This window comes from Dendrobates tinctorius, unplaced genomic scaffold (assembly GCF_039654945.1).
Source record: "Dendrobates tinctorius isolate UK_male_01 unplaced genomic scaffold, ASM3965494v1 ptg000116l, whole genome shotgun sequence".
NCBI lineage: Eukaryota > Metazoa > Chordata > Amphibia > Anura > Dendrobatidae > Dendrobates > Dendrobates tinctorius.
In genome coordinates, this window is record NW_027361784.1 from 7,117,949 (window position 1) to 7,135,965 (window position 18,017).

The 18,017-nt window shown below is 45.1% G+C and overlaps 1 protein-coding gene across 3 annotated transcripts in view; it reads left to right on the plus strand.

Annotated features, from left to right (window-relative positions):
- The window catches only part of OXR1 (oxidation resistance 1), a 559,470-nt gene that overhangs the window by 497,945 nt on the left and 43,508 nt on the right, over nt 1-18,017 (plus strand). For all 3 annotated transcript variants that reach the window (XM_073590175.1, XM_073590176.1, XM_073590177.1), the window contains 2 exons: nt 6,046-6,217; nt 8,539-8,701. In XM_073590175.1, the coding sequence (XP_073446276.1) occupies nt 6,046-6,217; nt 8,539-8,701 (335 nt within the window). The remainder of the gene's footprint in view (nt 1-6,045; nt 6,218-8,538; nt 8,702-18,017) is intronic.

The window sequence follows — 18,017 nt, forward strand, 5'->3', positions numbered from 1 at the left end:
TCATCACATTCCACTATGTAATGAATAAATATTTGCAACTGGAATATTTCATTCAGGGATATCTAGGATGTGGTATTTTAGTGTTCCCTTTATTTTATTTTTTTGAGCAGTGTATTTTTCAAAAGGATGGAAATCTTACAAATGTGTGTGTTGATAGTAACGCTGCAAAGCTTTGTGATCGATTAGGATTCACCTCCGCATTCCCCTATTTTTCTTTGTCAGTACGGAAGGTAGGATTGGTGTTGTTTTTTTTTTTTTTTTTTTAACCCCTTTTTTACAATCCTGATTCATAGGCCCTATTAAAAAAAAAAAAACCTTTTCAGCCAGAGCGGAGGTCTGCTGCAACAAGCCCGCACGTGCTCCAGAGCAGAGTTCCCCCAAACTCTGCTCTCCAGCCTTTGTGAGACTATAAATCGCAGTCACACGACCGTATGAAATTATCATAAAAAGCAATTGCATCCCTTTTGTACACGTGTCCGGTGCTACAGCTTTGCCCCGTTCACATAAATAAAGCTGAACCGTAACACCAAACTCTGCCTGCAGACTACTGTAATATATGTAGAACGCTCCTTTAGTAGCCTGCCTGATTAAGAGAGACAAATGCTGATCATTACGTTTATTTCCATGTTGGTTGCATCATGGAAATATACAAATCGGTTGTATTGTCATTCGGGTGACCTTTTCCTCTTCATTTATTCTTTATAGCTGATGCATTAAGATGAGAATCTTTGAAGAAAATTTTGCTGGTGAGAATTGGGAATTATTCATTTTGACCTATGATGGTCCTGTCCCCGTCAGTTTTCCGGTGTGCGGTAAAGTCTGGAGAGATGGCTGCCGGCTGAACGATCGCTTGGCTGATGCTTTATCTAATCATTTTGGGGGTCATTAACCCCTTCCTTACCAATGACGGAATAGTACGTCATCGGTAAGGTCCCTTGCTTTGAGGTGGGCTCCGGCGGTGAGCCCACCTCAAAGAGGCAACATGTCAGCTGTTATGAACAGCTGACATGTGCCCGCAATAGGCGTGAGCGGAATCGTCGTCCACCCGCGCCTATTAACTAGTTAAATCTTGCTGTCAAATCTGACAGCTGGCATATACATAGCATTTCCAGCAGTCGGGCCGAAAATGAGCTCATTGCCGACCCCGTCACGTGATCGGGGGTCGGCGTCATGTTGCCTGGACAACCAGAGGTCTCATAGAGACACCTATGGTTGTTCCAGGCAGATGGCTTTCAGCGCCACCCGGTGGTCGGCGCTGAAAGCACAGGAGTAAATTTGCTACATATGGGCGATCTACTCATCGCCCATATGTAGCAGAGCCGATCGAGTATTGCATGCTTCAAGCCTCCTGTGGAGGCTATTGAAGCATGCCAAAAGTAAAAAAAAAAAAAAAAGTTTAAAAATAAAAAAAAAAATAAACCCTAAAAGTTCAAATCACCCCCCCTTCGCCCCAATCAAAATAAAACAATAAAAAAAATCCCATATATACTCATATTAGGTATTGCCGCGTTCAGAATCTCCCGATCTATCAATAAAAAAAAAAAAAAAAAGCATTAACCCAATCGCTAAACGGCGTAGCGGGAAAAAAAACTAAAAACGCCAGAATTACGTTTTTTTTGGTCGCCTTGACATTGCATTAAAATGCAATTACGGGCGATCAAAAGAACGTATCTGCACACGTGTTATTAAAAACGTCAGCCCGGCATTCAAAAAATAAGCCTTCACCCAACCCCAGATCACGAAAAATAGAGATGCTATGGGTCTCTCAACATTGCGCTTTTTTTTTTTTTTTTTTTTTTTTTTTTTTTTTTAGCAAACTTTGGAATTTTTTTCACCACTTAGATAAAAAAAAAAGAGCATAGGCATGTTTGGTGTCTATGAACTCATAATACAAGCCGTGGAGACACCATCACATGTTTCTCAATGTAAGCAATGACTAGCCAGGTCTTTCCCCGGGAAGGAACAACCACGGGAAGGGCAGTCTCCAATGAAGGAAACCACCTATGCCACTGGCCAGTTTCCTACTCCACACTGATGAGGGGCAATACCCCGAAACAGCTGTCTGTGGATGGATACCATGTTTTGGCATAGGTGGGTTCCTTTATTGGAGTCTGCCCTTCCCGTGGTTGTTCCTTCTCGGGGAAAGACCTGGCTAGTCATTGCTTGCGTTGAGAAACATGTGATGGTGTCTCCGCGGCTTGTGTTTTGCATGTTTTACATATTTCCCATAAGGGATGGGGGCATTGCTCTAGAGTCACGGCGTTGAGAAACATGTGATGGTATCTCCGCAGTGTTGGATTTTGATCTCCATGAGTTCATTCATCCTCATTTTTCACTATGAACTCGTAATGACCTGGAGAATCATGATGGCAGGTTAGATTTAGCAACTAGTGAACCTAGCAAAAAAAACAAGTATGGAATTGCACTTTTTTTTGCAAATTCACGGCACTTGGAATTTTTCTGTTTTTGCGTACACGACATGGTAAAACCAATGGTGTCGTTTAAAAGTACAACTCTTCCCGCAAAAAATAAGCCCTCACATGGCCATATTGACAGAAAAAAGAAAAGTTATGGCTCTGGGAAGAAGGGGAGCGAAAAATCGAAAAAAACTCTGGGAGTGAAGGGGTTAACATTACTTGATGGTCTTACCCTCTCGTCCTAGTCGTACAGCCTGACACATCCTTTCAGCTGGAGCAGAGATTAAAAAAAAAAAAAAATTTAGACTTGATATCTAATATATTCCTTCGTAATCAAAGTGACTTGGGGATGATTACAGGTTTACCCCATGTCCTATGCGTTACAGCAAGTAAACTGGTTATAGAGGTGGCAGAGCCGGACTTGTCAGAGTAAAGATGCATTTACACTAAAAGAACAATGTTAAAGATGTTGCCCTCATAGACTGTATTTGCAAAGGTATACAATGTGAGCAGACTGTGGATCGCTGCCGTTTTGCATGTTTGTAGATTCCTGATCCGTGCTCGTTACATGTCTGCCGCTTAGTCCTTGTACAGACTAGCACACAATGGCTTCCAGTTCTGTACGCCCAGAGTTAGGTAAGATATGAACAGCAGTCTTTTTGCCATACATATCAACCTCAGGATCAAGGTTAAACCTATTTATGTAAGAAAATCGCAAATGTGCATATTTAATGCGTGATTCAGGATGTCGCTGCTATATGAAAGCTGAAATCTTAAAGGGAGTTTGTCTCCCCAAAACTTGGATGAAACGACTTGTACATTCTTATAAAAATCATACCTGTAGTACAGACTTCACTAATGTAATTTTACATCAAAATGTTTTATAAAATTTGTAAATGAGGTGTCCCCTTGGTGGACCCTTGGCATGGCTAAGGACTCCGTGTACCATTCATGACCCCTCAATTACGATCCTCTGCAGCTCCCCTTTTGATCATTGACAGCTCTCATTTTGGACTGCTGCCTACACTGAATCCCTAGACCCTGCACACTGACGCTCCAAGAGCTTGGCACATTCTCTTTCAGCTCTTCTGTCTGCTGTGGCCTCTTCTTGCACATAGGATCACACAGTGGCTGCTACAGGATGGAGAGGCAGACATGCTTGTGCCCATACTTGCACACAGTGTGTGCTTTCGGCTTCTACAGTGTCTGTGTTCAGGATCTGAGGATTCCATTCAGGCAGCACTGCAAAACCAGTGCCATCAATCAACCTAAGAGGAGCTGCAGAGGATTGTAATTGAGGGGTGGAATGGTGCTCTGATCCTTTGGCCACACCGACGCTGCATTGAGGACCCCTCATTTACATACAGCAGATGAAATAAGTGAACCCATCAATAATTTTCTAAGTAAATATATTTCTCAAGCTGCCATTGACACGAAATTCTCACGATATGTTGGTAACGACCCATCCAATCCAAATGGGCAAAGAATTCAAACCATATATGCCCATAAATTGTGTAATAATGAGAAATTACATAGGAAAAAAGTATTGAACACGCCTACTAAAATTTAATACATTGTACAAAAGCCTTTGTTGATGATGTCTTCAAGACATCTCCTGTATGGAGAAACTAGTTGCAGGCATTGCTTAGGTGTTATTTTTGTCACATTCTTACACACAAACGCCCTTAACATCCTGAAGGTTCCATGGGCTCCTTCTATGAACCCTGAGCTTTAGTTCCTTCTATAAATTTTCTGTTGGATTTAGATCAGGTGATTAGCTCGGCCATTCTAGCAACTTTAATTTCTTTCTCTAAACCCAGTTGAGGGTTTCATTGGCTGTGTATTTGGGAGCATTGTCTTGCTGAAATGTCCACCCTTGTTTCATATTCCTGGTAGATGGAGGCAGATTTTTATCAAGAATGTTTCTGTACATTTGTCCATTTATCCTTCCTTAAATCATATGCCAGTGCCATATGCTGAAAGGACCCCACACCATGATGTTCCCACTCCAAACTTCGCTGTTGATATGGTGTTTTGGGGGTGGTATGCAGTGCATTCTGGCATCCAAAGAGTACAATTTTGGGCTCATCTGAACAGACTACTTTTTCCTAGTATTTCATAGGCTTGTCTTAATGTTATTGAAGCAAACTGAAAACGTTCTTGAACATGCATTTTGTTCAGCAGTGGGTCTTGCGTGGTGAGTGTGCATACAGTTCATGGAGGATGAGTCCATTACTTGTTTTCTTTGAAACAATTTGTACCTGCTGATTTCCAGATCTTTCTGGAGCTCTCCACAGGTGGTCCTTGGTTCTTGGACAACTCTTCTGATTCTTTTCACTCTTCTGTCTGAAATCTTGCGGTGAACTCCTGTTCGTTGTCTATCATGAAATTATGTTCTTACCGCTTCTGAATTATGGTGCCAACAGTGCTTACTGGAACCTCTTCAGTAGCTTAGAAATTCTTCTGTAACCAATGCCATCAGTATGTCTTGCAACAATAAGGTTGAGAAGGTCTTGAGACAACTCGCTGGTTTTACCCATCATAAGATGTTTTTTGTGTGGCATCTTGGCAATAAGACGCCTTTCTGAAGGCTATTACTTTTCACTAAGTGGCAGGATTGCTTTTTAATTACCGTACTTATTTCAGATGGTATCATGACTTTCCATGGCTTTCTGTACCTCTTTCTTCATGTGTTCAATACTTTTTTTCCCTGTGTAATTTCTAATTATTACACATAATTGGATATTTTGTTACCGACATGGTGAGAAACTGGTGACATGGGCAATACTTATTTCACCTGCTGTATGTAATAAAATAGTTTGACTTTATATAAAAGCTAGTGAAATTTGTACTGCAGGTACTTTTTTTTTTTTTTTCCTTTTAATAGGGACTAAATGGTTTAATTTGAGTTTAGTGGTGACGGCCTCCGTGTAATCACAGAGCTCAGGAATATTGATGAGCGAGCGTGCTTGGATAAGGTGTTATCTAAGCATGCTCGTGTCCTAGCGGAGTATCTTCGGCGTGCTCGAATACTATGCACGCGTCCTCATGGGCTGCATATCTCGTGGCTGTTCGACAGCCGCAACACATGCAGAGATTGCCTATTGAACATCTGCGAGACATGCAGTTGCATCAATTCGAGCATAGTATTCGAGCACGCCGGAGATATTAGGACACGATCATGCTCTGACACCTTAGCCAGGCACGCTCGCTCATCACTACTCAGGAGTGGTTTCCAACATGCGCACTCTATAGGGGAGCATTATTGGGACTGCTGGTACTCACTTCATGGGTAGGCCCGAGGCAAATGACTTCAGGTCTGCACATGCTTACTAAGACCTAATCAGCAGTTTGTTGTGCACCTGTCCTCTTCATTATTCTGTTTGTGCCCAAGTCTTTTTGACAGGTATATGCCGATGCCAAATAATGTAGAAGTGAGCAGTGATTGACAACCCTTATAAATAGGGAGGTGCTGCAGTTTTATCAGGGGAATGGGGTGCTGCTGTGCAGGGGAAAAAAATGCAATATGCTGCCTCTGGGCTCAGATCTGACAACGGATAACATCTGCAAGGAGTCTCTAAAGTAGAATCACAAGCTTATAAAATGGTTTAAAATGTGTTTCCTACAGGTGTATGTTCAGCTATTGCCAAAGAAAAGCGGAGGAACAGATCTCACAGGTATTTATGCCTGAGAGTCGGGAAACCAATGAGGAAAACCTTTGTGTCCCAAGCCAGCGCCTCCATGCAGCAGTACGCACAAAGGGACAAGCTGGAGTACTGGTTTGCTGTTCCCCATGAGAGGTATCTAGCTGCGTTTTTCATATCTGTCTTTTAAGGTGTCCCTTTCGTCCACTTCATGGCTTGGCGGTACTCAAGATTGCAGCTATTACACGTCCCAAACCTGATACGGTCCAGCATTCTTAAATCTGGCCATATAAATGACAGCGCGATCAGTTCATCTTATGAAGATGTTTATTTAAAGGGGTTTTTAAGTTTCATTGAAAGCCAGTGTCCCCCAGCTGTAGTTTAAAAAAAAATAAAAAAAATAATATATATATATATATATATATATATATATATATATATATATATATATATATATATATATATATATATATATATATATATATATGCTTTGCCCAATCTCCCCGAGTCCAGCACAGAGTCCTCCTCGCTGCTCCTGACGTCTGTTCTTGTCTGCAGTACTGATGGCGGCAGCCCTGCTACCAGTCACTGAACTTATCTCTGCTTCAGTTGACTGCATGAGACGCTAAGAGCTGCTGAGCTCACTGATTGGCTGCAGCGCTGTTGGCGTGACTAGTGATGAGCGAGCGTGCTCGCTACTTGAGTGAGCATTGGGGTGCTCGGGTACATATTTGAGTATCGTGTTGGGAACTCGAGAATGGCGCTGGAGCAGCAGCGGTACTCAATGCGTAAACAAGTATCCCGATGCTCACTCGAGTGGCGAGCGCGCTCAACAAATTACTGTGACGTCAACGCTGAAGACTATATCAGACACCAGGACCAGCGGCTGAGACTCAGGATGGATGCCTGGAGGAGACAGGAGTTTTCTGAAAACCCCTTTAAACGTTGTCTATTAGGACATTATAAGCGATGTCTCCTTCAAGCTTGGTGACTACTGATGGTCAGAGCGGCCATCAGGCGTAGCGGAGGACTCTGCCATTGTATCTTAATGTTCTGCACACAATGGATGTGTAATACTTAATGTTCTCATGTCATTGTGTGGTAGAAATGTCTGGGTGACCTGATAAACACGGAAAGCCTCTGTGCAGATTCCTGGAATAGTGGACAGTTTTCAAGGATACTGATCTGAGCAAATGCTCTGGGTTTGGGGTTTTATTTAACTAAACCTTGCAGTAATATAGATGTCAGCGCCCTGAGATATCGTTGTAGCATATGCCATTATATAGCTCCTATTAAAAACCCTGATATTCTGGTGATATACACATCAATCACAGGCACAGAGCAACAACAGAAATACAGCTGTGGTGCTGACACTAATACCCAGAGCAGGTCATTATCTGTATATTGCGTACATCATAGCTGCAGCTATTCGCTGAGCTCAGCGACATATGCAGTATACATGAGCAGAGCTACTGAGCTCAATGATTGGCCGAAGCAGTATCGTGCAAGTTTATTGATTGGCTGTGGTGTTGTAGTGCATGTTCAGTGATGGGCTGCACTGGTGATGTGCCCTGTCAGCATGACCGCTGCAGCCAAAAAGCAGGGACACTGTACTATCTTGCTTTGTTCTTTTACATGCTTGCAAGTGTTTGTAATCCATTTTGCTGCCAGTGTAATATGCTTACAACACACCCACAAATCCGTAAGTAAAATCCTTGCCTACAAAGAGTTTTGCTGAGGATTTGGAGCAAAATATTAGATGTTTTATACACAGTCCCTTATTCTTTCAAATCAATGAAACAGTGTTGCTCACAAACATATTCTAAATCACGTATGATAAGAGAGTATACAAACACAAAAGGAGGTCGCAGGTACTGCTTTATGAGGCATCTATTTCCTTGCCTGCTTTATAACAGGAGCGAGTGTTTCTGCAGCGTCTCCAGCCCTGTGAGCTCATTATAAATCAAGTCCGTGACATAAACTTAGCAGCCCCTGGAGGTCATATGTCACTGACTTGATTTCTAATGACCTCAGAGGACTGATGGCGTGCCAGAAACGCTCACTCCTGTGGTAAAACAAACAAGGAAATTTGTCACCTTTAGAAAGGAGGAGCTGGCAGCCCTTGCGGTATACTCTTATAATAAGTGATGTATGCGATCTTCCCTGGAAATGTTGCTGTGGGTATTTGCCAAGCTGGAGCAGTTCTGCATGGTCAGACATGACCTTTACTCATAGATGTGTCCATGCGGTGTACTACGATTTATCTCGGCACAAGAATTTTTTTTTTTTCGCCCTCATGAGGGAAGACGAGCCTCAGTTTGATTTATCAAATGTTGAAATAGTTTGTGATGCTCATATCTGTCAATTTTTGCTTTGGGTCTGGTGTGTTGGTGCGGATGTTGGACAAAGTTTTTTTTTTTTTTTTTTTTTTTTTTCTTATGTCTTGTATGTTAAATTGATATTTATTTATTTTACAGAACAGACCACCTTTACTCCTTTTTCATTCAGTGGAGCCCGACGACTTATGCTGAAGAAATGGGAGAATCCTCACGAGAGCCGGGATTTGTGGTAGTGAAAAGGAACGAGGATGCAGAGAGCACCGAGGGGTCCGCCAACGATTCCTCCACAAGATTATGGGAGGTAGGGCACTCCAGCATATACGCCTGTACCCTGAATCTGTGCGTGACTGCAGCGGTCACATATAAAAGCCTTTCATTGCTGGAGAAATGAGAAGATCTTTGCAGATTTTATTTACTTTTTGGATAGGGTAGAGGGTGGTGCATATTTTGCAGCATTCAAGTCAAATAGCAATATGGATCTTTATTTCTGCATTCATTATTGTAAATGTGTGAAATAATGCTTTATAGTGAGAAAATTGGCCCATCTGCAAAACAGGCTGGATTCAGGCAGCCATATCGCACAAACGTGCCAGTCACGTCTGCAGATTGTGGATGCGCCCGGCTCTGTGCACGCATCCGTGGGTGCAGGAGCTGTCTATTCCCTTGCATTAGTTGGCTCTGTAGACTAGGCTGGTGCATGCTGCCATGTTGTATTTCTTTTTCCACATGGATCATCTGTCCATACGGTAAATTACTTTGTGCCAGTGCACACCAGCAATCGTTGGGTCAGTGCGCGTTCCGTTGTGCATATGGAGAACACACGGACCAAAAGTATGGCTTTCTAAACCCAGCCTATGGCACAATTTACACAGATTTGGTCATCAGTAAATGTAAAGGAATGATAAATGCAGCAGTAATGATTTCTATATATGACCCTGTTTTCTGTTTTTCTTATGTCTTTGTTTGTTTTTGTTTTCTCCCCTTTTTTGTCTTTTTCATTTACATTGCCACATGTGTCTCATGTCTAAAAAATTACAAGTATAAATTTATTGCCAGGCAAATATGCATGAAATAGTCACAATTTCATTAAGACTAACCCGCCTGTGTGTTTATCACCTCAAGGAAACTGTGTGGGTGTAAAACCATGCAAATCTAGTATTAATAAATGACTGTTTATGAAAATAGGCTGAGTGTATTACGCCTTCGGCTATATTCGCACAGTATTGCGTATGCAAAGCAAAGAGTTGCGTGAGAAGCCGGGGCCGCACTCGTGTACTTTACGTCTCCTGCGTCCCCTCTGTTAACCTTCTGTCCATATTATGGAGGTATAGGTGTGCACATCTGTTACAGGTCTTTTGGTGTTCAAACTCCATTTTCAAATACTTTAGGAAATTGTGGATTATTAATACAGTTATTAGGCCGGGATCACACTACCGTGTGTGATGCGAGAAACTCGCACGAGTATTTCTATCCAGCCGCAGCTTCAGTCCTGAATGCCGACGACAGCGCGACAGGTGTTGATGCAAGAGACTCGTGCGAGTATCTCGCATCTCATACGGTAGTGTGATCCGGCCTTAGTATTATTATTAGTACATTATTAGTATGGGGCCCCCCTGTGCAGGACCCCCTCTGTTAGCCAGACCGAGAGTCACCATCAGCTATCAGGCTGGAGTTGCATGACCGTATGGTCTCCATCCGAGGAGGCGCTCCCATTTATACTGGTCAGAATCTCATCAAATTGGGATCCATTTCTCTGATGTGGAGAGTGAGGAAACAAAAAAGTTTCTCCATGCTGTCAGTCTGTGAAAATCAGACCGTACATGGACGTCATCAGAGTATGATCTGATTTTTCTTTTTCTTTTTTTTTCCCCACCTACATCTAGATTTGAATAGCAGAGTGCTGTCCAATAATCAGAGGCAAATTGTGCATGGTACGGTCAGGAATCTGCATGGCCTCATTGAATAACATTGGTCCGAGTGCGATCCTATGCGTTGACGAATAGCGCTTGGACTGAAACTACAGTCATCTGCACGAGCTCTACACTGTGTGCAGAATTATTAGGCATATGTGTATTTTGATCACATCATCCTTTTTATACATGTTGTCCTACTCCAAGCTGTATAGGCTTGAAAGCCAACTGCCAATTATGTAAATCAGGTGATTTGCATCTCTGTAATGAGGATGGGTGTGGTCTAATGACATCAACACCCTATATAAGGTGTGCTTAATTAGTAGGCAACTTCCTTTCCTTTGGCAAAATGGGTCAGAAGAAAGATTTGAGGGACTCTGAAAAGTCAAAAATTGTGAGATGTCTTGCAGAGAGATGCAGCAGTCTTGAAATTGCCAAACTTTTGAAGAGTGATCACCGAACAATCAAGCGTCTCATGGCAAATATCCAACAGGTTCGCAAGAAGCGTGTTGATAAAAAAAAAAGGCCCAAAATAACTGCCCATGAATTGAGGAAAATCAAGCGTGAAGATGCCATTTGCCACCAGTTTTGCCATATTTCAGAGCTGCAACATTACTGGAGTATCAAAAATCACAAGGTGTGCCATACTCAGGGACATGGCCAAGGTAAGGAAGGCTGAAAAACGACCACCTTTGAACAAGAAACATAAGATAAAACGTCAAGACTGGGCCAAGAAATATCTTAAGACTAATTTTTCTAAGGTTTTATGGACTGATGAAATGAGAGCGACTCTTGATGGGTCAGATGGATGGGCCCGAGGCTGGATCAGTAAAGGCCAGAGAGCTCCACTCCGACTCAGACGCCAGCAAGGTGGAGGTGGGGTACTGGTATGGGCTGGTATCATCAAAGATGAACTTGTGGGACCTTTTTGAGTTGAGGATGGAGTGAAGCTCAACTCCCAGGCCTACTGGCAGTTTCTGGAAGACACCACCTTCAATCAGTGGTACAGGAAGAAGTCGGTATCGTTCAAAAAAAACATGATTTTCACGTAGGACAATGCTCCATCACATGCATCCAAATACTCCACAGCGTGGCTGGCCAGTAAAGGTCTAAAAGAAGAAAAAATAATGACATGGCCCCCTTGTTCACCTGATCTGAACCCCATAGAGAACCTGTGGTCCCTCATAAAATGTGAGATCTACAGGGAGGGAAAACAGTACACCTCTCGGAACATCGTCTGGGAGGCTGTGGTGGCTGCGGCACGCAATGGTGGTCGTAAACAGATCAAACAACTGACAGAATCTATGGATGGAAGGCTTTTGATTGTCATCGTAAAGAAAGGTGGCTATATTGGTCACTGATTTTTTTTTTTTGTTTGTTTTTGAATGTCAGAAATGTTTATTTCTAAATTTTGTGTTATATTGATTTACCTGGTGAAAATAAACAAGTGAGATGGGTATATATTTGGTTTTTATTAAGTTGCCTAATAATTCTGCACAGTAATAGCTACCTGCACAAACAGATATCCTCCTAAGATAGCCAAATCTAAAAAAAAAAACACTCCAAATTCCAAAAATATTAAGCTTTGATATTTGAGTCTTTTGGGTTGATTGAGAACATAGTTGTTCAATAATAAAAAGAATCCTCTCAAATACAACTTGCCTAATAATTCTGCACGCAGTGTAAAGAGTATGTCTGGGCGCTGAGGACCCAACACGCTCATGTATTTCGCTCACTAATTTCACAGGGAAATTCTGTGTAATGCTTCATTACCCCTGTGGGGGGTGCTGCAGATGAATTGGACACTTTTTGCCAGATTTCCCCACCGATTGCAGCTGGTTTCTGGAGCGGCCCACCCTGTGATTACCAGGTCATTACAGGACTCTCCCTAAATGTGGTTCCACATCAGCATTTCTTTTTTTGGTAATGTTCACACTTGGGGGAGGTACTGCAGCAGCCGTTCAGTCAGAAAGCCGCAAATCCACATAAAATAACTCCAATTTTCCCTTCACCGATGACAGCACACCTGAGAGAGGGATCCACCCCGCCAGGACAGGAACCTACTGAAATATAAGGGGTGGCACCTCTCCCCCGCTTCAGTTGGGTTCCTGTCCTGGAAAGGAATCCCACTGTTGGCGGTGCCTGTCATGGGCGAAGTAAAAGCAAAAGAAAGAAGAAGAAAAAAAAAAAAAAAAAAAAAATGGACCCAGCTCCGTCCCGGCGCGGGAAGAACAGGTATCTTACCTGTAGCGCCGGCCGTCGGATGCTGGAGGCACAGTCCCCGGGGGCTCCGGGTTCGTGTGGGCGCAGGTGGGATCCCGGTTGATCCGGAGAGCCCCCACCGCGCCGCCCTCCCCTCGTGCGCGCCCGCATTTAGATCCCCGAGGCGTCTGACAGGGAGAGACGCGGGCATCTTCCGGCCGCTGACATCAGCGGCGCAAAGGATTGTGGGCGCGCCGGCTGATGTCAGCTCCAGGCGACGGTGTCATGGCGCCGTGTGCGATGTCGGCCGGGGATCGTAGAGGGGAGGGGAGGCAGCTGAACGGGCCACTCACAAGGACGGAGGCATATTTAAAGGAGGAGCAGCGGCGGGGCAGACGGTGCATGTATGGAGTCAGAACAGGAGAAGTCCGCCCTCACAGCCCTCTGGCCGCAAACACGGAAGCCACTCAAGCAGCAGCCGCCCCAGCTGCAGGTCGGGAGAATCCTCAAGATCCAGAGAGCACAGGTCACGTGCTCTGACGCAGCCTCCTAGTCCGGTACCCTTGATTACGGGTGGTGAGTGATCTTCGTGAATGCTAGCATTTATGTTAATAGGGTTTCTTGTGTAGGAAAGGCCCAAAAAAGCAGGAAGCAAGAAGAATAATAGGGGACTGTGCAATATGTAAAACAGCCCTAGCAAGAGACTGGCAGAAAGACCTCTGCGCCAGTTGTATTCAGCGAACCATGGCGGAGGAAGCGCCTAATTTCGCGGCTAATGTGATATCGGCCCTTAGGTCGGAAATGGAGGGTTCAGTTAAGACCCTATTGAAAAAAGGGAGGAAAGGTAGGAAGAATCCCCCTAGTTCTCCCTCAAATTCCTCTTCGGCCTCGTCTCAATCAGAACAGGCGTCCTCCTCAGACAGCGACACAGGGGTTAAGCCATGTTTTCCGGTGGAAGACACAGATGCTCTCCTAAAGGCCATCAGAACAACGATGGGCCTACAGGAAGAGAAAATGACAAAAACCCTAGAAGACGTTATGTTTGAGGGGCTCCAGGAGAGGAAAAAATGGACCTTTCCAGTGAACGAAAAGATCCAGGTGCTTATTGAGAGAGAGTGGAGGAAACCCGAAAAATCAGGGGCTCTTCCCTCAACCTCTAAGAGGCGATACCCCTTTGATCACAAGGATGCTGAAATACGGGACAAAGTCCCAAAAATAGACGCAGCGGTATCCAGGTCTTCTAAGAAATCGCCCCTGCCCCTGGAAGATTCAGGGGTTCTTGGAGACCCGCTAGACAAGAAGGTGGACTCATATCTGAGGCACGCATGGGAAGCGACAGCGGGAGGATTAAAGCCGGCGATAGCGTGCACCTGCACGGCACGCTCCCTGATGGTCTGGGTGCAGCAGTTGGAAGAAAAGCTAGCATCAAGGGTCCCAAGAGAGAAGATATTGGCGGATATGTATCTCTTGCATGGGGCGGCCGCCTTTTTAGCAGACATCTCGGCGGATTCTATGAGGTTGACGGCTAGGGCGGCAGGATTATCAAATGCTGCTAGACGTGCACTTTGGCTTAAAGGCTGTCCAGGTGACCTGCAGTCTAAGGCTAAACTGTGCTCCCTTCCCTGTGATGGTCGGTCCTTATTCGGGAAGAACCTAGACGATATCCTGGAAAAGGCAAGCGATAGGAAAAAAGGCTTCCCCAGGTTCCTGACAGAGCAGAGAAGACAGCCCTTTCGGAGGGGCGGTAGATTCATTAGGGGGCGTCCTCCGGCCGAGAGAAGGAGATGGGAGGAAAAAAGAGTTGGGATTTGTTTGGTGGGGGTACCTCCACCTCAAAAAAATCACCACAATGACGCCAGTATTCCAGTAGGGGGGGAGATTGGCACTCTCTTCCCAGGCCTGGATCCAATACCTGGATCTTAGGCGTCTTAAGAGAAGGCCTGAGAATCCCCTTTGTTCACCAGTCGAAAGCCGTGTTCGTGGTTACCCCTATCAGAAAAGCGGCCGAAGAACAGTTGTCCTTGAAAGCGGAGATCCTGAACGTAATAAACAGGTCCTTTACGAAGTCCCAGACACACAGAAGGGAAGAGGTTTCTTTTCACCACTTTTTTTGATCAAGAAACCGGACCAATTGTTCAGGACAATTATAAACTTCAGAGGACTCAATCTGTGGATAGGGAATCAGACCTTCAAAATGGAGTCGGTGACTACGGCCATAAAGCTACTACATCAAGATTGCTTTATGGCTGTAGTCGATCTGAAGGACGCATATTATCATATCCCTATCCATCCAGATTACCAAAAATACTTGAGGGTAGCGCTTTATATCCAAGGCGTACTGAAGCATTTCCAGTTCAGAGCTCTCCCGTTTGGTATATCCATAGCCCCGAGAGTTTTCACAAAGGTCATAGCGGAGGTAACAGCCTTCCTCAGGATTCACGATACCGTCATAATACCCTACCTGGACGATTTCCTCATAGTGGGCAACTCAGTGAACCAATGTACTATGCAGTTAAGCCAGGTGACCGACACCTTGCAAGAATTAGGGTGGATAATAAATTTCAAGAAGTCAAAACTACAACCCCTAAAGCAACAGACCTTCCTAGGATTTATCCTGGACTCAGAACAGCAGGTGTGTCTGCTTCCGGAGGCCAAAATAGAGAACGTGCGGAATATGGCCTTGTCTGCCTGAAACCAACCTCAGATGACGTTGAGGAAAGCGATGTCTCTACTAGGCACCCTGACGTCCTGTATTCCGGCGGTCAGATGGGCTCAATTTCACACCCGTCAACTCCAGTGGGAGATACTAGCAGCACAAAGATTGCTAAGAGGGCATTTAGAAGGAGGTCTAGAGCTTTCATTAGAGACCAGAGACTCTCTCTCTCAACTGGTGGCTGGACAGTACAAACTTGGCCGCAGGAATACCCTGGGACAAACGTGACAGACGTGATTCTAACGGACGCAAGCTCCTTGGGGTGGGCGGCACACCTAAGGGGTCACGTAGGCCAGGGGTCCTGGACACCTCAAGAAAGGAGGGCATCCTCCAATCTGAGAGAATTGTGTGCAGTGAACAAAGCCCTAACCCACTTTTTTCTCCTACTCGGGGGGTCGCAATGTCCGCATCATGTCGGACAACAAGGTGACGGTAGCATACATCAACCACCAAGGAGGGACAAGAGCACACTCCCTAATGAATGCAGCAGACGACATCCTGGGAAAGGCAGAGCAACACTTACACTACTTTACAGCCTTACACATAAAAGGGGCAGAAAACATAGAGGCTGATTTCCTAAGCCGCAATACTCCGAGGCAGGGAGAATGGGTCCTAAATCGGTCCATTTTTCAGAAAATAACGCAGCTTTGGGGGGAACCAGTGATAGACCTCTTTGCCAACAAACACAACAGGCAAACACAAAGGTTTTGCTCTCTAAACCCGAGGGAAGATCCATGGGCAGTGGACTCTTTGCACATTCAGTGGGACTTCAAGCTGGCTTATGCGTTCCCCCCCAGTCGCTCTGATTGCAACAGTGGTCAAGAAGATCAGGAGCGATCAGGCCAGAGTAATTCTAATAGCCCCATTTTGGTCAAAAAGGCCCTGGTTTGCTCTACTGTGGAGACTGTCCCTCTCCGATCCATGGGTTCTTCCAGAAATCCCGGACCTTCTAGCCCAGGGCCCGATATTCCACGCGCAAGTCAAGGGATTCCATCTGACGGCGTGGAATTTGAAAGGTCGCTTTTAAGGGGTAAAGGATTCTCTCCTGGGTTGGTGGCAACCCTGCTTAAAAGTAGGAAACCGGTGACGACTAATATCTACGGCAGAACATGGAATAAATTCCTAGAGTTCCTAGGTAAGCTGTTAGAACAAGAACCCCCGATTAGTGCCATCCTGGAGTTTTTACAAGCAGGATTACAGCTGGGGTTAGCGGTAAATACGCTTAAGGTTCAGGTATCTGCACTAGGGGTGCTCTATAACTGCAACTTGGCAGCATATAGATGGATAGCCAGATTCATCAAAGCCTGTCATAGGGCTAAGCCTATTCCAATACCCAGGATAGCTCCCTGGGATTTAAACCTAGTACTAGAGGCCCTTACAAAAGAACCATATGAGCCATTACATCAGCTCCCCATAAAATTTCTGACCCTAAAAACAATCATTTTAGTGGCCCTTACATCAGCCCGTAGAATAAGCGACCTGCAGGCTCTCTCAGTGAACCCACCCTACACACAAGTTTTTCAGGACAGGGTGGTGCTAAGAACAGACCCCGCTTATCTGCCTAAGGTAGCGTCAGATTTCCATCGGGGTCAGGAGATTATCCTCCCATCCTTCTGCGATAATCCAAAAAATCCAGGGGAAGAAAAGTTCCATAGTTTGGACGTTAAGAGAGCCCTGCTAGAATACATATCTATTACCAGCCAGTGGAGGAGGTCCCAGTCCCTATTCGTAGCTTTTCAGGGTGCCAGGAAAGGCTATGGGGTTTCAAAAGGGACTATTGCTAGATGGATTAGGGAGGCCATTAGTGTAGCCTACTCAGCTAGTGGTAACCCGATTCCTGACAGCATTAAGACTCATTCCTCCAGAGCTGTGGCGACCTCCTGGGCTGAAAAAGCAGAGGTATCGATTGAGCAGATTTGTAAGGCTGCTACCTGGGCCTCACCTTCCACCTTCTTTAAGCACTATAGATTAAATCTATCCTCCTCTGCTGACTTAACCTTTGGTAGAATGGTGCTGCAAGCGGTGGTCCCTCCCTAAGGTGTTTCGAAGTCTCCAAAAGTCTCTCAGGTGCTGTCATGGGTGAAGGGAAAACCACCATGGTTACTTACCGGTAGCTGGTTTTTTTGGAACCCATGACAGCACCCGTATATTTTCACCCCCCCCCCCTTTCACCGTATGGGTGTGCACGTTTAGTAGGGTGCTTTTGTGTGATGTGGTGTTGGATTAACATGTACTAACCAGGAAGTCCTCTCAATGCTCTGTAACCCAACTGAAGTGGGGGAGAGGTGCCGCCCCTTATATCTCAGTAGGGTCCTGGCGGGGCGGATCCCTCTCTCAGGTGTGCTGTCATGGGTTACGGAAAAACCGGCTACCGGTAAGTAACCATGGTGGTTTCAGCACAAATTTGTCTTTGACTTTGTTGCTCCAGATGGGGCCAAAGAAAAAAAAAAAGGAAGGAATAAGTCTGTTTTCTTATGGGACCCGCACAAGTGAATAGAGTATATGACCAACTTAAGCGATTTTAAAAACTTTTTTTTTTTTAAATCATCCAAATGAGGAAAGCTCTTCCTAGGCTGATAACGGAACAATAAGTACACCACACGTATAGGGAGGCTGGGCAGCCAGCTTAGCGTCTGTCTGCTAGCGCAGTCAGGCGGCCGTATAAATCGGAGCGAGGTCATAACGCAGCGCACGGACTGGCCGGCGGCTGTCCCCACCTGAGCGTGGCAACTGCATGCATCTCTATAGCGCTATCACACTTGGGGAAGGAGAGCCGCCGGCCAGTCCGTGCT